The sequence below is a fragment of the Cariama cristata genome, unplaced genomic scaffold, assembly GCF_000690535.1.
Source record: "Cariama cristata isolate BGI_N322 unplaced genomic scaffold, ASM69053v1 scaffold675, whole genome shotgun sequence".
Taxonomy (NCBI): Eukaryota; Metazoa; Chordata; class Aves; order Cariamiformes; family Cariamidae; genus Cariama; species Cariama cristata.
Genome location: NW_009619025.1, coordinates 56126 through 78601, shown reverse-complemented (window position 1 = coordinate 78601; position 22476 = coordinate 56126). Strand labels below are relative to the sequence as shown.

Here is a 22476-nt window from a genome sequence, read left to right as displayed (position 1 = left end):
AATTTGATTACTTCCTCAGAAAACTTGTATCCCCAAACCTGACACTACAAATCCACTGTGAGAAACTTAAGAATTTCTGCATTATGAAAAGGCTTTGAAAAGAGGACAGAGAGTATTTATAACTGTCAGCAGGTAACTGCCTAGACTGCTTTTGTAAAATCCGAGTTTTTTTGTTTGTCCTAAGACAATTTCAAGAAGTACCTATATAGAAGAATCTGAAGAAAGAGGAGATTAAATTTATATTATGGCAAACTCTACCCCTCTAGAAGACCAGCCTATCATACCAGCAGGTATTTTATAGTATACTTGCTGTTTTATTCCAACATCACAGAAAACCAGAACTGTTGAAATAAGCTGCATTTAAAACAATGGTTCTCAGAGTGAAAGGTAGATTTATTCTTCAAACTTGTATCAGCTTTCATAGAATCACAGAATGGTTTGGGTTGGAAGGGACTTTAGAGTTCATCTTGTCCAACCCCCTTCCCCCCTGCCCTGGGCAGGGACACCTCCCACCAGACCAGGTTGCTCACAGCTCCATCCAACCTGGCCTTGAACACTTCCAGGGATGAGGCAGCCACAACTTCTCTGAGCAGAAGTTTCTAATAAAATGTTCTAACAAAATGTTTAAACACTTAATTTCCATAAAAGACTATGAAAATTGTTGTAGCTAACACAATCACAGTATTAGCTGTAGGTGAGGTATGACAAACAAATTAAAGTTAACTCGTAACAAGCCAGGCATAATTGTTTAGACTCTTTAGGAAGAGGGGAAAAAAATAAAAATATTCAGTTGCTCCAGTTTCTACCTGCATTTCTTTCCGTGCAATGGTTTGAACTTTACTGGAAGGAAGGCGCCCATCCTCAGCAGTCAATCAGCTCCACTTTGAACATCTCTAAACCACCACTGATATCCAAGCATCTTCCAAGTATTTATTTTGTCAACTAGACTGTTATATTTAATTAAAATCATGTCAGACAATTAAAAGCTTACCACCTTCCTAAAGGTAACAATTCCACAATAAAACATTCATTCATCACATCACGACAAGTATAGCTACCTCATTTGTTAATTAATTACAATATAAACCTGCAAAGGTTCAGTTACTCTCCTGTAAGGTCCATTAGATAAGAAGTACTAAAACTATTACAGTTTTTCAAACAGGGTGGCTTAAAAAGAAACCATTTAGCTATGTTTCTATTCTGGGTAACACCAGATTGCAAGCAAGATCAAAATTAGGGCTTTTGCCACTAAGGGGTTGCTCTTAAGAAAAATAATGATATCCTGCATTTATGTGCAAAGAAGAATAGCCCATTTCCTATACTAATTCCTGTAACAGTATTTAATGACCAATGGTATACAAGCATATACATTTACTTCCAGCCAGAAACCACAGAGTACCTGGACTACAATATCCTTTTTTGGGAGCGCAGAATGACTCCAATTCTGAACTCATCTGTTCATCATTTACCATATTGTTTCCCCAGCCATATTCATCTTGTTTTAAGACATGTGGAAGCAGTCTTACGGCTCAGACTATGTTAATAAAGTTCAAAATACCAGCCACTTCAGAACTTGTTATGCATAATACTTGAGTCTACATTGAAGTCTCCAGCATTTTTGTGCTTCCCTTAGTCTCTACTGCAGGCAATTGGTCCTTGATGTTGTAGCACCCTCTGTATCTATGCAAGAGGTGGACTAAGCCATGTTAAGCTCATGTTAAGGCAGTCGAGAGTAATTTTGAATTATTTTCAGTTAAACAAGGAGTTTCTCTTGATAGCATCAAGCATTTAAAATGGACATCTGCTCCACAAATGTGAAAATCTACAAACAAATATAGAAGCAAAAGTGTTCTTTCAATCAAGTTCGCAGTATTGGTTAGAAGCCAAGTATTTACATAAGGTTTTCAGAGGATGTCAAATGCTGGGACAGAAATACAAAATGCAAGTTTTAATAAAATGACATAGTTAATTGTTTTACAAGATCCTGGATGACTTTTCAGAGTATGAAGGAGCACTGGCTAGGATTCAGATGACTAAGCATTGCAATAATGAAAACAGAAAGTGTTGTTATAATGCCTGTTGCTATATAAACAACCTTGGGGGATCAGTGAAATAATGCCTGCTGCTATATAAACAGTTGTGTGTGTTTATACCTTTTGGGGGAAATCATAAAATTTTAGATTATTTGCACTCTTAACATGTTGCTTGCCTTTGTTTTATTAAAGCTAGCTAGTTGTTCTAGCTCTGAACAGCTACATGGGTTTACTGAAAAACCCGTAAGTAGCAACACTAGCAAAACACATTGTGGTATCAATTAGCTCTTTAGATAGCTTATCTCAAAACAGAACATTTAAAATTCCTATTCTTTTTTCATATTTAAAAGACTGTCAGTATACATCTATCACAGTTTGGAAGTAAATATAACCAAGGCTTTTTTTTTTAAGCTTCTTGGGGGAGTAGGGGTGGGGGGGGAAGCAACATAGGAAGTACTGTTATTATAACAATTCTTCAAGTCCTCAATCTTGCTTTCAGGAGCAAACGGAGGACTGCCACACTAGTTACAGCCTTCATCCAAATAAGAGGAAGTGCTCAAACGCACAGCTATTTTTATGGAAATGCTGACTTGTATCTTGATATGCCAACACCCGCCTCCCTCTCCCAAGTGGATTTCAACTGTTCAGGGGTCCACCCTGAAAAGCAGATGTTTACTTTGCAAGTATTCTAAGAGTACTAAACTAACAAGAAAAAACAAGTTCCACCAACATCCTTGAAGACCGATGTCCTTCATTAATCCATCAGGCACATGCTTTAAAGTTCTTCAAGCTAACCCAGTGTGCTTAAAGCCTTCATTACAACCATCTTAAAGGACTCTCATCACAATTTTGATTTAGCAATAACAAATAAGGCATACAAACAGCAATCAAAGCAGTAACAGGAGAGAACAACTCCATTTTAAGCTGTCCCTTCAAAGGCTGCTTACAATTACACTGTTATTTTTAAAGCATGCTTAGTCTAAACTAGCCTGATTTCCCCCCATTTACAAGGTAGAGGCTGCTGTCAATAAGACACTTTCCTCTTCTCTTTGATCTGTACCAGTGACAACTAACAGGCAAGATGCTGCAAAGTCACCGGTCCAGGACGGTCAAGAGCACGGTTAGGAAAGGCTGATCTCTGCATTACGGCTGTGTCTGCACACCTTAGGTCAGCACAGAGCTCTAACTGATTCAGTTCTCACAAACTGCATCAAATTCATACAGTAACTTTTTCTCACCACTGTTTTCTCCTACCCCAAGAACAGCTTGTCTCCTTTCCTGTCCTCTGGGCCTGCAGAATTTTAATTCACTTCCAAGGGAAATTCACATATGAAATCTAAGCACCGGAGCGATTCAGCAGTGACCAGGGAAACTATATTCTCATCTGATAACAGATCTAATTCCCTTCTACCTTCTTTGATTTGCTTTAGAACTATATTAAGCTGCTTCTTCCCCTTGCATCCACCAAAATACAGTCTGATCATTATTCAAACTCAGCAGCAGCCTGGACACTAATGCTCAGGAACTTGCAATATTCTGCCAAACATTTATGAAGTAGTTTTCTTCTAACTTTTAAAACTGAAATGTGATAATAGGCAATATTTAATACTGGATTTTGGTTTCACAGCAATAGTGTTTATTGGAGATAGACCACAAGAAAATAAGGAAATAGGAGTACGTGTCTGAGTACATGCAGAACACACCGTAGAACTAAACATTTAGATGAGCCAAAAGCCACGTTTCCTCCAGGACTCTTGCTCATATTTGTGAAACCCTGCCTGAGAGTAAACACAATATCCCTCCAGAGAGGTCTCAAACATTAGCCTTCATGCTTCAAGTCTGGTGTCCCAGTAAGGATATGGGAAACCATCGCAAAGACAGGCTGGGGGAAACAGCCACTTACATAAGTAAACTATTCCTGTAAAATTCGGTGGTTAGTGGGCTCGTTATAAAAATAACATATATAGGTTCCCTTGCCCATAAAGGTCCCTCTCATATACCACGACCATTTTACGAAAAGAACGTTAAAAAAAGCAATTTAGAAGATAGAGCAGTTACTGGCCTCAGAAAAGCTTCCCCCCTTCCCCAGTGAAGCACTCAAATAACTAAAACCATGTTTACTGTTCAGCTGTAGTCTTGCTGCATTATAGCTTGATGAGATGAAACTATACAGCATAACCTTTCCAGGTTCAGGTCAGAACTTCTTAAAACGGCTCAGTATCACAAAGTGATGTTTATTGGATTATAAGACATGGGCACACTTACTTCCTATGACCTCATTCATCCTGAGCTTTTGTATTAAAAATCATTACATCAGGCACGGAACAAAAGGTCAGATGTGCAAAAGCCAGAAGGAGAAAGACAAGTAACATTCTGTACCTCCATCTTAAACATGACATTTTCTTTATGCAATTTAGATCCCCAAGCGTAATTTTTGCTGCACGAGAACATCTGAAGCTTTCTTTTTACCTCTATACACCAAAAGGGCAACAGTCTCAGGAGTGCACAGTTAGGTACAGAGATCTCACCCACCCTGTCCTGGCTGGAAATCAAAGTGAATACAGCACAGAGCCCAAACTCATCAGCCAGGCCGAAAGGCTGCATGGTCACGCCGGGTCTATGCTTGGGGGGGGTGGACACAGCCATCTGTGTAAGCCTGGGAACCCCTCTCTGCTAGTGATGAGGTTTCATCACTTGATGACAGTTCACAGCAATATAGTAAAGTTTCCAAATAAGTTTTTGGAAATTTGCATATGGTGCTACTCATTCCTCCTACATTTATTCATTACCTTCACATTTTGATCGATTCACTCCAAAACAAGGCAATTTTCCCGTTTGGTATCAGTCCAGCTTTACCTTGTACCTTAAGATGTTGCAGGAAAGGAACCTGGAGAATTATTTCTGTGTGCATGAACAATGCACTCCATTAGGGATTGCAAACACAAAGTCTTTCAGCTATTTGTTCTTTCATGCTACGTTGGGAAAGCTCTTGTTTTAAAGTGGGTAAAACTGAGCTTTTGGCAGTTTTTCTAAAGCATTCATCCAGGTTTGTGAAACCTGCTCCTTCAAGTGAAAACGCTCTTGCTTCATGAAAGCATTACTTAGAGCAAGTGATTCAGCCCATGCCACAGAGCCTAAATGTAGGAAGAATTTGGAGGTTCTCAGCTTCCAGCCCCCTGTTTCACCTAAGCTGAACTGCCCTCCCAGGTATCCATCTGCTTTTATCAGGCAAAGGAGATTGACTGCTAAAAAAAGATTAGATTTTGAATCAAATGGGAAAACTTCTCGTTCAAGGAGTATAGAATCAATAGTTCAACATGTGTAAGACTTGCTTCCCATCAGGAGAACACCATCATTCAGCAAACACCAAATGCCACTAAGACACACCAATATTGGAAATTTTTTCTCATATGATGGATGATATTTCAAACTTAAAGAGCTGAAGTCAGGAAGCATTAAACCAAGGTCTGTTCAGCCTTCCTGAAAGCAACTAGCAACTTTTATTTGCTAAATTGAACCGGAGCTTGTTTTTTTCTATTTACACAATATTAACTTGAGAAACATTCACATGAATTACCATAAGGCCAGAAAAGAAAGATAAAATAGCCTCTTTAGCATTTCCAGTCTCTTGAAAAACCAAATACTTTAAAGCTCTGGATTTCGAAGCGTTCTGGATTGATCAAAAAGTAAGTGAGCCAATATACATCAGACACTTATTCCTTTTGTTGGAGAACAACTTGCTCTAAACTTCAACCACAGTATATAATAAGCCTGAAAGGCATTTATGGATGATTAAGCAGCTGTCATACCCAAAGCTTTCAAAACAGGATTTGTGCCCTGATGTGCCAAATCCTATGCATAGAAGTATGAGACAAGCCCTGCCTCACGCAGCACAAAACATACTTACTGAACTACACAACAGAAGAACAAAGGATGTGGGTGAGCAGAGAAGTGAACGGAAGTTAAAAAAAAAAAGAGAAGTCACAGCTTGTCACTTGCTTGCCAATGACAGATAAGAGTAATTTTTATGCATTAAAGCAAGCGAGGCTTCAGGAAACGATATGTATTTCAGCTTGATTCCCTTCAGGAAACGATATGTATTTCAGCTTGATATCCCCCCCATTAAGAGATGGCAACATGGCAGAAAGTGAGAAGACTTCTGAAGGAAGAGACAGGCTCACAAATGAGGTCCATGAATTCCACAGGTGTTAACACTTTGTATCTGAAAGTCAAGCTTTGTCTCCAGAGCACACATCCTACTCATTAGGAAAAATTACACACTACATCTTTTTCCTACACTAACACATTGTGCCATGGCTTTATAACAGACTTCCCACTTTCCTATCTCTTTCAATTTCAAAATGTAGTGCTTATATATACTACAAAGCAGTTTAAGTTGGCAAATCACATGTGTTTATGTCAGCTTAACTATATCAGGAATCCATTTTCCTTTTGATTACTAAATTTTGGTTCCATTTTAAACACATACTCATTTAAAACAAAACAAAACTTAGCAGGCTGAAGAGTTAACGCACAGAGACGATGACAGCTTCATAGTACACAAGTGATCTAACACATAGGGCATGTTTGCAAGGGGGTGGTCCCCAGAATTATTTTGGAGAAGTGACCCTAGGAACAGCTGGTGATGCCACCTCTCCTATTCCACCCAACCACCTCGTTCACCCCACCTCATCTGCTCCGTACTCTCTGTAACCAGAGGAAGAAGCACAGCTTCCAGCACTGCCTGGGCTCCAGCCGCAGGTGTGGTGATCAGTATGGGTTGGAGAGCCAAAATCTGCTCCTCCACAGAGCAAGTTAACATTGGCCTTTGCTGATCAGTACAGATTGCTTACGGGCAAGGATAGGCAGGCTTTCATCTGAATGAAAGGGTGATTGTTGTTACAGCTAATCCAGTCTCATTTCAACCTATTTTATCTTGGCATGGGTGATAGGAAAGGAAAAAAAGAAAGCCTTCCAACAAGTTTCCAAAAAACATATGTAAAATTCCCCAATTCTAAATGATCTGGCCAGGTATCAGCCCACTGCTACCCTAGGAGACTTTCAGGAATGAAACTTCTCCTAAAAGCTTTTGGCTCTATGCAGCTGGAGAAGGCACTTTGTGGTTTTTCAGGTGCAGTCCCTTCCTCTTAACATTAAAATGAATGCTTGGCACTTTACAACATGAGGACTCAACTCTGGCTTCAACCTGTGCTCTTTCAAGAACACTTTTCCCTACGCAGTTAAATTGGCCACAAATTCAGACAGTGCATTCTTTCTGAACTGTACATTTTATGATCTTAGTTTAGGGGCCTCATAAAAGATGTAGTGTGCAAGTCACAGTATCCTACACTCAAAGGGTCATAACCACTGCATCTACACCGATACCCACAGAACTCTTTAAGACACTTCTGCTCAGTAGTGTTTATTGCCAAAACAAATTTCTAGCCCATACATTTCTGCCATTCAACTTCCCATGGAAAAGTTTAATAGTTTCTATTATAAAGTTGATTTTCTCACATGTTTGATAGCCTAATAGAGCCAGAAACTGAACATCTTGCCTCATTTCACGTTTAAGAGCTGAATTTCAGTTCAGTTTCTTATATATGGCACTAGCACATAAGCATTCAACTTTTATTCCATGCAGCTATTGGAAAGATATCAGTTTGACTGCAACTAAAGTATGTCAAGAAGTATTTTGCTTTTCTTCTATGCTTCTGTGAACATTACTTACCTCGTGCACTAGGCAAGCAGTGGAACCAGAAAGCACCATTCCCATGAGAGTAGCATTGGCTGATCAACATCTCTAGCAGGTTACACAAAGCACCTAAATGTTGTCTGCCATCATGTGGACACAGCAACTCTGGACACACAAAAGGAAGGCTAGACACAAAGTACTTGCTTGGATCTGCATTGCATTGATGTGAAAACAAACATCCTTGGGGGAGCTGAGAAAAGATTGTTTGACTGATTTTTTTTCTTTTTTTTTTTTTTTTTGGTGTGTCAAATAGCAAAATTCATCTGTTGCTAATGACTGTCAGATGAAAGCAGAACTATTCTTTGGCCAGGGCTTAGCAAATCATGCCAACGTGAATAGGAATATCAGTCTAACATCACTCAACAGTTGCCTGACAAAACAAATCAAGGCTGGATCAGAAGAGAAGCCTTGCCTTGTGAGGCAATTGCGAGCACACATTCAGCCTGAACAGAAAAATACCCTTAACTCACACAGTGTAACAAATCACAAAGATTTCACAAAACCTGGAAGTGATGCCTGGGAAGGTATGCTCTGACTGCCACCACCTGCAGAGCCTCCCTGACAAACACCAGCAATGAACTGGGCTAAGACTAGATGCATTCACTCCTTAGCCTGGCTCTAGTAAATCAAAGAGCTGTCAAACAGTCCAAATCATTTGGTACCCGGTTTTGCAAGTCTCCTTTCAAGAGCCAGTAATTCAGACAAGGACAGGACACCACCATTTCTGAGGTCACATCCACTAAAGCCAGATGGAGGTAGTGACCAAGGTCACAGCAGCAACAAGACCAAAAGGGGTCTTGCAGCGATCACAGTTCTGGCCTATGGTTCTATGGCAAAGTTGGGCTGAGACTCAGAATAAGAAATCTGGAAGATAAAGAGACAAATTAACTTCCACTCCCTTCGGTGACTGACCAAAATACCAAGTCATCATTTGACACTCAGAATTGCAAATAGGTCGATTGTCCCATGCAAGAAAATAGCTGCAGTAAATCCCCTTCTGACTGGGACCAGAAGAAACTAGCTCTACAGCTAACACAATAATTTACTCTCCAAGCAATCTTCCAACTGGATGAGGAACAGCACCTGTCAACTATCATGCAAGAGACAACCTCTCAAATATCTAAAGGAATTGGAAGTTTCATGAACAAGATGGTCATGCTCTCCTCAAAGGCACATCACATATGCATGGGTTAGAAATAATGACCAATACAGGAAAGAAATCATGTAATATCATCTTGTGTATAACTTCAGGCCAGGTATTCTCCGGTACTGACACTGTGCACGCTCACTAATGACTCACCTCGAGAAGGACAGTCACTAAAATAAGATCACCTCTTCATATGTCATGAGGAACCTACACTGAAGTCAGGCCCAAGCAATCAACGCTCTGGGAATGAAGGAAAGAGACAGCAAAACAGCCAGTAAAGTAGCAATAAAGCTTCTTTCTTTCTACAGGCCTGAGATTTGAAACTCAAACCACTGCACTCTCACCTCCCAACACTCTAAGGTTAAAAAAAGAAATTTAAAGAACTGAGAGGAAAAAACCTGGAGTGCCAAGATCACTGCTTAAGGACTTGCGAGAGCTCAGTTTAACAAGATCCATGTCTATGCCCTAGCTAAGCTGTATGACACATGGATTATATGTTCAGAGTGATGAGAACGCTCTGAGAGATTCTAGTTTGCCCATGCTGTGGGTTTGCTTATCACCCACAAAAAAAAGTCACAGTGCTTCAGTGACTTCCTAATATTCATTCACAATAACAGGAGGTTTTCATGGTGTAATCTCAGCTCCTCTACTGTGAAAACCAATGCAAGAGTTCATTTAATTCTCCTACTGAAGTCTCATCTTCCTCAGACATTCCACATACATCCATAACTCAGCAGCTGTAGAGTTTGTGGGGCCGGCTACCTACTGAATGATCTCCCAGTGCCTCATGCTTTTGAGAGCTGAGCGATTCACTCCCATTTTTAGCAACTCTATTGTGCTTCACCTTTGACAACGCTCTGGAACAATAGTGATTTTTTTTGTTGCTGTTGTTGATATTATTAGACATAAATCACTGATTTCCCTTTTAAAAAACCAACACATTTGTATGTTCATTAGAGTCAAAGAGCTGAAATCTTAACTGGAAATTTATGGTTTTACCTAATACCATCCAACTTAAAAAGCTACTCTGTGAACTTCATGAGGGATTCAGTTTTACAAATAGAAAATACAGGGATTGAAACAATTTGTGCTCACATACAGATGGAAGTTATTATGAACTCTCGGAATTAACACACATTGTTTTGACTTCGGAATGTAACAGCAAAGCAAGTTTCTCCAAATAAATGCTCTACCAAGCTAGCCCTGAGCTGCTTCTAATTCCAGCTGAATTCTCCTGAGTGCAAGATGTGGTTTTCATTGTTATTATCCTGCTGTTTTACAAAACAGTACCACTTTATCTCTAGCAGAGTTTTTATTTCAGTAATTTTACTTAATATCAGCTCAGTCTCACTCCTTCCCCACTCATGTTTCTCCTTGCCATCAGAACTCCAGGTAATTGTGAAAGGAAAAAAAAAACCAACACACAAAACCCCCCAAAAACCACCCCATAAAAATCTGTGAAACCAGGGAAGCTTACACAAATCCTTTCAAGTATTTCTTTAAGTTGATACAAGTTTTTCTGGGCTCTTAGTTTCTCACCCACAGTGATCAAGACTTGCATGAATGATTTCAGTAAGGTGACGGAGACTCAAGCTCTTCTCTTGATGCTGCAGTAGGAGTCAAGCACTGTTCCTCCTAGGCACCTCCAACCTTCCCACAGCACCCAGAGGGAATTCAGCAACCAATTCACTTTTATTCATGACAGAATAAATTGCACGATGGTTTCTCTGAATTAAAGCCAACACCTTTGTGCCTTAAAAGGATTCCCTCACAGGCTATGATGGTCTAGAGGTAAGAAAGAGGCAGTTCCTCATTCTCCATCCAAACTTAATTATTTTCACACATTCACATGAACTAAGCATATCTGGAAGGTTCTCTCAAAGTAGACTTAAGATCTTCTAAAAGCTACTTAAATTCAACAGTTCCAGCCTCCAGAGGAACACACAAAGGATTCAAACAATCTCTGGTTTGTAGATCAAGTCAGCCCCTGAGTACAGAAGTTTTGTGATGTATTTCTGCATGTTATCTACCTGTTCTGCTTTCACAATGGAATTTCCCCTTGGCAGAACGATAAAAAGCTGCAATATTTGACCAAGGATATCAAAGCAAAGGTGACTACAACAGTTTATATGGACTTCAGTAACACTTTCCTGATTAAATAACTAGTAGAAGCCCCCCTGAATCCCCGATTTACTTTTATTATGTTTTTATATTCATCAGCATACAGTCTCAAGCATTAACATGTGAACCACTGGTGTTGTACAAACCACTTCAAAGTTTGGCCACTGACTAGCTTGTACCAGCACCAGTGACCCAATGTAAATGTGGAAACTTTTTTATACAAATACATACTTAAAGTCTTCATCTGTTTTTATGAGTTTAAACAAATGCCAGTGATTTCAGAAACCAACTGCAAGGACTTGGAAGGCAACATGCATGAGTGACCACATGTTCAATCATTCATAGTCCTTCAGAAATGGGACAAGAACAAAATCAGAACGAGAGATTTCAGTAGGTCCAACACTGGTAACAACCCAGAGATGACAAGTCCAAGAGAAAAACAGGAAAACAAGTGAAGTGGTCACAGTTCCTATTAAAAAAAAATACTACAGGCACAAGTGCCAACTAACCCAGACTACAAGAACTGGAAAGACTACCAACTTGGGCTCAAAGAAGAGTCCATAATTTCAGTCAAGAAAGAAGCACAGAGCACTTGCATCACATAAGTGAACAGCAAACTCCAGAATAGGAACAAAAACATGAAAGGCTGAAAAGCAAAGCAAACAGCATCACGACTCACAAGTTACAGAATGAACTAATGTATTTACGTAAGCAGAGATTAAGGAAAGCATTGATTTGATAGTAATGGAGAGAGAAAGCTATCAAAGCATTTGAAAGAAAGAGAATTTAATCCCTTTTTCTCACTAGTCTTCCTTATGAAAGTCAAGTGTGAACAGCTGGCTGCCATTATTAATACCAGCAACAAAGAGTCACAGTCTAAGTTATATTAACAGCTTGGTTAAGTGAATTTCCAAGATTAGCAGGACTTGATTAACTTCATCTTAAGATATTCTAGCCTTTAAGTAATTTCAGAGCCATTGAAGGTTATCTTCCAAAATACACTAAGCATGGGCAAGATACCAGAAGTCTGGAAAATGGTAAATGCAATCCAAGCTTAAAAAACAAACACCACAAAAAGACCCAGAAGCTTTACTTCAATTTGGAGTAGGGAATGGGGAAAAAAGTAGTGGGAGAGAGAACTGGAAAAACAAACCAAACAATAAGAAACTAAACATAAAGATCAGATTTTTCAAGAATAACACTGTCAGAGCAATCTAATTTCAAGCCTCACAAACTGGTTAGAAACTGAAATGTCATATTTCTGTTGGAGTTTAAATAAATCTCTTGGCACTTTATGGTGCAATATGCTCGCAAGCATGCTGGGGAAATGGGATATTGATGAAGTATGAATGAACATAGAGCAAGTAAGTACTCTTTGGGTGTAGTTAAACAATGGTTCACTGATGTAAATGGAAGTGCTAGCGAAGCAGGGCTCCACCTGGGTCTAGGCTTTACCCCAGTTCTATACAATACTTTAATTAGGTAAGTTGGATAGAGACTAGGCTCAGAGACGCAGATAGCACAAAGCTCAGACTGAGTTCTCAACCTACCTTTCGCCATCTTCTAGAGTTACGTCACCAAATCAGAAACATGATTAAGAACAAAAAGGTGCATCTTTAAGGATATATTCAAGGTACAGCATGTAAAACATGAATTAAATGAGTCACCTGCACAAATTCAGAATGGACTATGCTGTTGCTGTGCAGAAAAGACTTGGGGCTGCTGGTTGCACTGAATCATGAAAATCACCATGTTAGGCTGTTAGGAGTACAAACTTACCAGAACATAATGAACCGAAAAAAAAATAATTACAAGACCTGTGTAGCATTTCTCCCATCCTACTCAATGTTTTGAAGGCAACAGTTGCACACTGTATCCAGCTTCAGGCAGGGCACTTCAAGATAGATGTGTATTCAGATGGAGAATAGGAGACAAGAACCATGCTCAGAAATTAAGAGATATGACCCATGAGATAACATTTTAAAAAGAAGAGGTTGTCTTTCAATGCATAAAAGTTTGCAAAGAGGAAGAGATCTAAATGAACAGATTATTATATCTGTGTTTATGAACAGTGATGATGTGATTAAATAGAAGCAAGACAGATTTGGATTAGATGTCAGAAAAGACTTTAATGGTCAAGTCAGTCAAGCATTGGAACTAAGTATTACTTAGATCACAGGCGTTCCTTTCGAGAAATTTATACAAATAATTACCAGGGATAGCATAAGAGCAGCTGACCCTGCCCTAGGAGTATGCAACAGTCTAAATGGCCTCCCCAGGACTCTTTCAGACCAGCTTTTTGAACATTTTCTGAATTCCATACTAAACACGTTAGCAGCAGTTATTAGTACCATCTCAAATACATGTTTGTAAACTTGTAAACTCTCATACGTTTGGCAAAGTAAAGGATGACTTTTAAAATACATTAAGAGCAATGAAGTAAGGATGAATAGAGAATTTTTTTTTTTATATGAAGTCATGTATTTGCAAGACTTAAGATTTTACAGCTTGTGTTTTCTTATAAGTATAGGAGTAGAACACTAGTTAAAGAAATAATACAGCAAAATTAAAGAAACAGCAATGAGAAGGACAGGAATGGATCTTTGAGTATAACAGGATAAAAATAACAAAAAAACATTTACAACTTTCAAAACAGTGTGTATAGACTCATAGTGTTTACTAACTGAAAAGGAAAAGACACATTATTAGCTGGCGAGCCCTTCTCTAAGCACCACAGAAGAGATTCTCAAGTACAAACCTGTAAGATATGTGAAGACAATGATTTGAAGAACATCTCCCTAGTTCACAGATGTTTGCCATAGAGACCAGCATCACAATACAGTAGATGCACACTCATACCATACTGACACTAACAAGATAGTAGATATAAATAAAAAAAAAATCTCAGTGTACCAACCTGTGCTATATTTTTGTTGAGAAGATATACTCCATATTCAAACTGAAGCTTCTCCCCTCCTTTTGGATATAAAGGAAATCTGATGAGAAATAAAAAAAGGAAAAAAGCATTTAAGGTGAAATTATTCAGATGCTTAACTAAACTTCAAAAAGCCACAGACTCCTCTTCTGGGAAGGCAAGGATTTAAAAAGTCTCCCTTGCTGTCTTCCAGGAACTCCCTCCACAGGACGTACTTAGGAACCCTCTGCAACTGCAGTCAAGCAGCCTTTTAAAAACTAATGTCAAAACTCAACTAGTGATTTACATTTTCTAAAGTATTTTAGGTTTTTAAATGATGCTTTGTGACTCTCCCAATGCTGCAACATTCCTGTCGCTAAGTGAAGCACATTTTAGGAAGCATACAGCATAACACCAGATCCCACGTTATCCCTTTGTATTCAGCCATTCGCATTTGGTTAGCTCATTTCCAAACAGAAATAATCTTTTAAGAAAGGTGTTCTCTTCTGATTGTTATTTTGTGATTGAAAGAGCACAAATCTCTTCACATACAGAAGACATTTGCAGGCTCACATACCATCACACCAGAACAACGCTCACAGAATGTAAGGGATTCCTTTCCTTTCAACAAGCTTAGCGCACACACCCACCCCAAAGGCTCAAGTCAGTTACAGCATCACAGGTCGCTACAGTGCTTGCAAATGTTATATTCCTAATGCTTCTTTCTCTTATTTAATAAAGCTTTTTCACAATTTTAAATACCTAGATGCAGCAAATGGCTTATAAGAAAGCAGCACAGCTTATTTCTGTCTTAACTGCCTCGTGAGATCAGAGAATCAAAACTTCAGTCCCTAAAGCATTGAAACTGTTTGACAGTCTGCATTAAAGAATATCATTTTATGTGTATGTTCCAGGAATCTTTGCTTAAGTGAAGCAGTTCTCAGAAACAGTTTTAATATTCGTACATTGCATTTCTTTGAATTGTCTTTTGACTCTTCCTTACCACCAGAGGTTATGAGGTCATCACGGTCAATACAGTAATCTTAGTACAATCTAACGTTTACGTTTATGGGAACTACACCATGAAACGAGCTTTTGCCTTTTCAAGAACCGTATGTTCTGCAGCTCCTAATCAAGATGCTGAGCACATTATCTGCACAAAACCTGCATTACATCAGAAACCAAAGTCTCTCTCAAATATAAGATAACAAATACAGGAGATCAGTATCTACTAGAAACAACACACGCTCTAGAGGAGTGATTATGCAAAGTGTATTTTATCATCAATCAGCCCCACAATAGAGTACATTTGCAACCTTTAAGGAGAATTATATAGTGCCATTAAAACTAAAGGTTAACAGGTCATGATCACAGCAGATCAAATATTAAGAAGTCAGCTTCAAGTTTTATGCTACTTTCAAACTCACTAGGTCACTTCAAGTTGAAGAATATAAAAATCAACGTGAATAGTATATATCTAGCTCACCTTGCTTAATAGATCTATAAATCCAAGTAGCTCGCCAGGCAAGAAAATAAAACCTTTCAAAATTAACACATACTACAAGAATCCCACGATGCATTATCCTAAGTGTAAAATACAAATCAAAAGGAATTCATTTCAATATCTACGATTACACTACCCAAATAGAGCAGGATTTAGGTTTAAAGGACACCTTTACAATTAACAGCATAAAACTAACTCAAGTTTGACAATAAAAGCACCATTAGGAACACAAGCCACGTTTCACTAGGGGATAGTATTTCATTAAGTCACTAGTAATGGGAACCATGTATTCTATTATTAGATAGAGCTCTTCGATACATGCAGTATAGAAAAGAGGATAAACACTGGTTTACAGTGCTCACTACCATCTCCCCCACACAGTTTCTTTTAAGTCACAAAGATTAAGCTTTTCTGTTTATCACATTGGTCTTGCTTCTTTGCTAATATTCACGTTTCTGTCCTCTAACTTCCACTAATCAATCTCGAAAGACTCTAAACTACATACACCCTCATGTCAGCTTTCATAACATCATCATTTACATGAAAGTCTTGAAAAATGTCAGGGGGTATCTTTGTGTATGTACATTTATGACTCAGAGAAAAATATTACCAACTTTATGTCTCTTTCTTTGCATGTTATCTTGCTTGCCCACTAAGCCTAGTCACAAGCAATGAACTTAAGGGAGAGGAACCATGACATTTTTTATAGTGCTTCATTGAGTATAATTGAATGGAACTCTAACTGCTGGCTCCCTATGTGAAATTCTTCCTGCCTGCTCCTTCGAAAAGCACGACTGTAAGCTAAATCTCTCACTTTGGCAGGCTGCAAAAAGTTAAGGTTGCTGTGTAAGGTTTTAGTTATACTTGCTCAAAAAACATATTTGAAAACTACTGTTTTAGTATTGTTATAATCATGAAGCACTCAATAAAATGCAAACCGGCGTCTGCTTGCCCATTCTACTCCAACATGTACCTTCCTTGTTTCCATTCTTGCTGATATGTTTGGGGGGAAAAAAAAAATCATTAAGCTCCTTTAAAGCAGAACACAGATACTTAGTCTAAGATGACAAATTCAAAGGAGTAAGTGTGATATGTTTAGTGGAAAGAAGAAAAACACCAAGCTACAGGTGTCTGTTGTGTAATCACCAGAAGAGATCATCTGAGAGAAGTTACCAAGTAGTAGGAAACTTGTTCTGACTACACTCAGAAGTTGAGCTCTCGTCCTCCTCAGAGCAGTACACTTACACACTGTGTAAGGAAACCATACACCTACCATGCTAGCAGGCAGTAGTTACAAACAAAATAGCTTCTGCTCAGTGAGGTTCAAAGCATGCCCTTGTAAAAAATACGTTGATATTTATCTTATGACTATGGAATATTACTTCTCAGTAGTGTGTAGTTCTTAAAACAGAGCCCTAATACACGCTGAGTTTACAGTAGATCTTCTATTTCTGTATATAAAGAACACACTGCTCAACTGGCATACAGCAGTAATAATTTTAACAGTGACTCATAAAGAAGATCTCAGTTCAGAGAATATTAACTTGTTGCAAGAAAAAAAACCCACAACATTTAGTAACTTTTAACAGGTTAGTCACATTTGGAGTTGTTCCTACACCTCGTGTTTCCACTGTACTCAAGGCTATTCTTGCTTCACTTAAGACACCTGACATGTCAGCAATGGTAAGAGCCTGTGCTGGGGAAAAGCACAAGCACTAGTAGTGATAAAGGGAATAACAAGCTAGCAGGCACGTGGAAAGGCAGCTTTAGGATCTATGACAATTATGCCAAAGATGCTGAAATTAAACGAGTCCCACTCTGAACTGAGAAGGTGGAGAGCACTGTATAACAGTGATCCAAACTGCACGCCAGACTGATTTTAACCAGATGGTCAGTATATGCCTTTAAGATCTAAGATAACATAAAGAGGATTCTCGATCTTAAAAGCTTACATTTGTTTCCGAAGTTTTACGTTTCGCTTATTTAATGCTTGAGGACTGTGACAAATGCAAAGTTTTTATTAATTTCTTTGAGTCATGTGTTCTGTTTTACAGGACTCACCGGGATACAAGTCAGATGACCAGTGTTACCCAGCTGTACCACACTGCAGGAACAGAGGCAAACCCATAATAAACTGCAAAACACACACATGCATGCCATTTTTAGACACACGGCTCACATCCACTTTCATAGCATGTTACTCTGGACAAAAGTTGTCGTCTCCTACTTGTGATATCACAATGACAGAACAGTTTCTTCCATAGGGAATCAGAACAATACCATGCTTATAGCCTCAAAGCACGCACAAGGCTTACACTAACACTAATACATTCAAGATCCAAGTTTTCCCAGTCTCACAAGAAGAGCTTTTGATCACCATTTCTCATAGGCAACAGTAAAAAGAAAAAATTCACAGAAGCAGTTACAAGGCACTTCCAATCTGTGAATAACTTCATTTTAGCAGAGCTTAGAACAGAGATGGCAACTCATCCGCCCCCACCTTACCTCTCTCCTATCTCTCCTGCTTGGAGAGTTCCCAAGAATAAGCACCTCTTCTCTACCTGCAATCTTAATTCCAACAAGTCAACATCAATTACTTTATTTTGACCTAACCCCTATTAATTACTGCCACACTTCCTAAGCAGACATCAGCTGCTGGATAAAGAACTCTTCAGCTTAAATCTCGTCCAAGAAAAACTGGCATGGAAGTTGGAAGGGAACACGTTATTAACAGCTATTCAAGAAACTCTCCTCTTCCATCAAGGGCACCTAATATTCAAATCAGACACTATTCTCAGCACTGAAATGTCACTAACCACATGCAGTTCTAAGAACAAAGAAGGGGTTTTTGAAGCACATATGGCAACTGATTTTCAGTCTATTTACATATAAGGAGGTTTTGCTGATAAGCAATGAGTAAGCAAACAAGTATGAGCCAGTCAAGGCTTAGAGTACTGCTGATCTACATAACCAAATACATCTACTTCTAAGAAACTCAGATGAGACCGACAAATCAAAGTGTGCGCTCAAGTATCAGAACACAGATTAGTGCAAGCCTAAAAGGAAGAATCTCTAATTTCCTTGTAAACTGCCCAGGCAAACAGGGGTGGAAAAGGAAGAAATCCCAGCTAAAAGGAATGGCTAAGTGAAGTGTCAACATTGGTGTTATTTTACACTGTAGACTCCATGTGAAAGTTTCTAGGGTACTAAGCCTCATTAAACCCTCCCAAAAGAGTTGTGAAAAGGAAAAAGCGAGGCAAAGGTTATGTGCTTTGTTCACAGATACTCTGATGGGGAAAAGTAAACTCAAGTCAGCCTTTTAAATAAAAAACAGGGCTGAAAGTCTACCTATTCTCCAAGTTGAAACTACAGAACCAGTACCCTACCATCAACAATGAAACTCAACTTTGAGTTCTTCAAGGATCTTGCAGCAATTCACAAATGCCAAGTCTTAAAATAGTTTGAACATTTGCATAAGAAATACCATTCTGATGCGTATCAAGCTTACAGGTACCCAGCTACACCATCAACAGGACTCAGAGAGCTGTTACTTTGGAGTTAGTCTTTACTCTAATGAGATTTTTTTTCTAACATGGTATTTAGTCAAGAGGAACACATCTTAGACATAACAAATACACATACCTCCAAGAACCTGAAAAGCAAAGTATAATCTTACTACGGTAAATCACATTTTTAAGGTTACAAAGACAGTAGACAGGGTACTAAATTATCAACTGTGGTTTAAAAGTCTTTCTATAAAAAAAAGAAACTCAATATATGCATTCCTAGTCAATATGGAAAACTAATGGTGGCTGGTTGCCATTATTTCCACTCCAGCTGAATCATTAAGACACAAACAGTTAATTAGTATTAAATCAAGGCAAATTTCAATTTTCAGTTCAAAATGTATTCTTGAATATGTCGAAATACATTTGTGGTCTGGGGACAGTATAGGATGAGCAGATAGGAGTTTCGATGAATGCCTTTGCCAGCTGTACTCCTCTAGAGGCTTGAAGACGTTTCTGCTGGAAGTAGACTCTGACCGATCCAAAAGCTGCAGCGTGCCCCATGAGACCAGCAGCCATCGCTCTGTGTTGCTGAAACTACCTGTTCATCCAGTTACAAGCAGATGATCTTAGAATCATAAAGCTACAGGCACAAAGAAGTCTAACGTATCATCTCTAAGGCAAGTTCAAACCATCCTGTATTCTCATCTACTCACTTCCCTCTAAATTTCATCCTTCCTTGGGGTAGGAAGATTGTCTAAATTACTTCGCAGTGTTGATTTCAGCCTTATTTTCTATGATTCAAGGCATAATGAAGGAGACCAACCTTACGTGCTGCTGAAAAGTAAGTCTGAGAAATTTCAGGTGTAGATGGTAGAGAAAAACTTCTTGCAAGGATTTTTATTTTACAGTTTAAGGTGAGGTGCCTACAGCTTGGATCAACCAGGTTTGGTGTCTTTTTTTTCCTTATAAAAAGTATTAGCTACTTCTTAACAAAACAAAGGGTTTTAATCCATCTCTGACTGACTTCTGAATATATGGACTAAACCACTGGTTTTGATAAGACAGTATGGGCAGGAAGTTTGCTACTACAGTGTCTCCAACCAAAACTGCTCTCTAATACTGATGTATTTAAAAATCAGAAAACTGGTTACAGAAAAAAAGTCTTTTAAAAGATTATGTTGCCCACAGATATTGATTCTGGAAAACTAGAGGTCTGTTTCAAAGCTAAAAATGTGATTACCCTAATTTCAGCATTTTAAGCATCAGACCACCCTTCTTACAATTCATAGATAAATTGTGCTAAATATTCTACCCTAACCACTAGGAACTTCTCCTCACTGCCCTACCTTGTTCAGCTGACCTTACACAAATACTTATCAGCCATCAAGATCTCATTTAATTTTATATCCTCAGCTAATCTTTAGCTGTTTTACATAGTAACTTCAGTGTTTGATGAACATGCAGTAAATCACCACGGGATTCTTGGTTCAGTCAGATGGTAACTGTTAGGAAAAGCTGAAAGAATCCTTATTCCATACATTTATTTCAGACCTCAAGTATCTCTTACGAATTCAAGTCCAAATACATTTACTGTTGTGCTCTGTGATTTATGAACTCCTCTGTATCCAGAAAAATCACATATGTACCAATATATTGGTGGCCAATTTTTATTGTCTAACAGCCTGTCTTTAATACAAACTATTTTTAAAGCTTAAGAAATTGCTTCATATTTAACTGCTTTCACCTGCTTCTACTTCAGTATTACATCATATGTTTTAGATCTTTTATTCTCTCTTCTGTTCAGACTTCTGCCATATCCCAAATTATACCAAAGTCTCAAAGTTTAATCTCTACTTCAGAAAGCTTTTTAGGGAAAAAGTCAGTAAAATAACGATTAATAATGATTTTTCACACATAATACCTAACCATTTTCCACAGGCTGAAGTGTGGTACAACATAAATAGCATATTACATCCCATTTGGTAAATATAAGTAAAATTCCAAATCTAGTTTGGAATTGTGTTAGATAACCTTAATTTTCAGAATGACGCAAAGTTCAAGGACTACTAATACCTGTAGCTTTGCAAGCCAAATTAACAGCAAGGAGATTTATGTTTTAAGAATGCTTAATTATCCAGTAGTTAACTGAAGACCAGAAACTTAGTCCACTGACTAGATGAAGCTAACACCACTGTATTTTCACATCGCCATGTTTGCAGTACCTTAGATACTTCCTGCCCAAGTGCATCCACCGAATTTGTCAGAGAACAAGCTTGACATGGCTTTTTCCTTCACTTCTTATTTTCAAGGACAGTAAGCAGAATGGTTGCAGGGAGATGACTGTAGAGCAGACTTGGCAGAATACAGCTGAAACCCAATTATTCACTATTATACAGATAAAGAACTAATGTCATTTCTGTGACTGTAACAGTCACTGGTGCGATAGCAGAGTCATCCATCAGATCTAGGGAACAATTGTGCCCCACACAAGACTACCAAAAAATAGGGTAGTTTAGAAAATTATTCATTTCAAGCTTAAGCCCATGGATAGGACACCCTATACGAGGATACAACTAATTCCAGATAAGATAATGACCTGAAAAAGTCACAAGTTCTTGCTTGATAAGATTGAAGTATGAGGAGTGTACAAGAACAAGGTTTAAACATTTACTGAAGTTTGAGTTATTTCAACCTCACCCCTTTTTGGGGGTCTGTGAGGGGGGCAGGCAGGGGAGGAAGAAGCCAGTGTTTTCCCTCCAACCTAACCACATCCTCTTTGCTCATTGTAAAAGAATGTATCCAGATGAGAAATCTTGTGTTATTCGAAGGTGCTGAGACTTTTCTGAACCAGAAGAAAGCAAACCTTGAAAGTCTTTTAAGTAAGAAGGACTGCCATTGTCCAGTCAGCTCACCTAAAATCACTATTCCCTAGGACACTTCGAATCAAGAGCCACAGGCCCCAAAACACCCAGCACTTCCAACCTCTTGGAGTTGGGGGCTGGAACTCAGCACTCTACCAGAAGACCAAGGCACAAGAAACTTTGGCTGAGCAGATTCAAAACCTGTTTCCTTCTCAGATAAGCTGCACCACGGTTATATCAGCATCAGAGAAGGGACTGGCATAGATCTTAAGTAGCAGACCCAAGCAGCTGAGTGCTTGTTGGAAGGAACACAACTAAAATGTAACAGTATGAAACGGTCGTCACCGCCAGACTTCTCAATTATCGAGATGTAACAAAGAGCACTTTGGATCCTTTTTAGGTCAAGCTACCAGTTGATGGTGGAGACCAAAAACCGATCGTAGGGTGACTACTAGCCTACCAGGAACAGCGAACTAGTCTGCCAACAATCAGCATGATCGGAAAAGTTTTTCAAATGAAAAAGTTAAGATCCCCACATGGTAAGTAACTCTGAAATCAAATTAAAGGCAGAGAAAAGGATTATAATTGTGCACTTTGCTTTGTTAGAGATGAGATTAAGACATGAATATGAA

At 38.7% G+C, this 22476-nt stretch overlaps 1 protein-coding gene across 1 annotated transcript in view; it reads right to left on the bottom strand.

Moving 5' to 3' along the window:
• The window catches only part of UVRAG (UV radiation resistance associated), a gene marked incomplete at its 5' end in the record, with an annotated part of 78234 nt that overhangs the window by 15771 nt on the left and 39987 nt on the right, over positions 1-22476 (bottom strand). The window contains one exon of the mRNA XM_009701066.1: positions 13974-14052. Coding sequence (XP_009699368.1) covers positions 13974-14052 — 79 coding nt within the window. The remainder of the gene's footprint in view (positions 1-13973; positions 14053-22476) is intronic.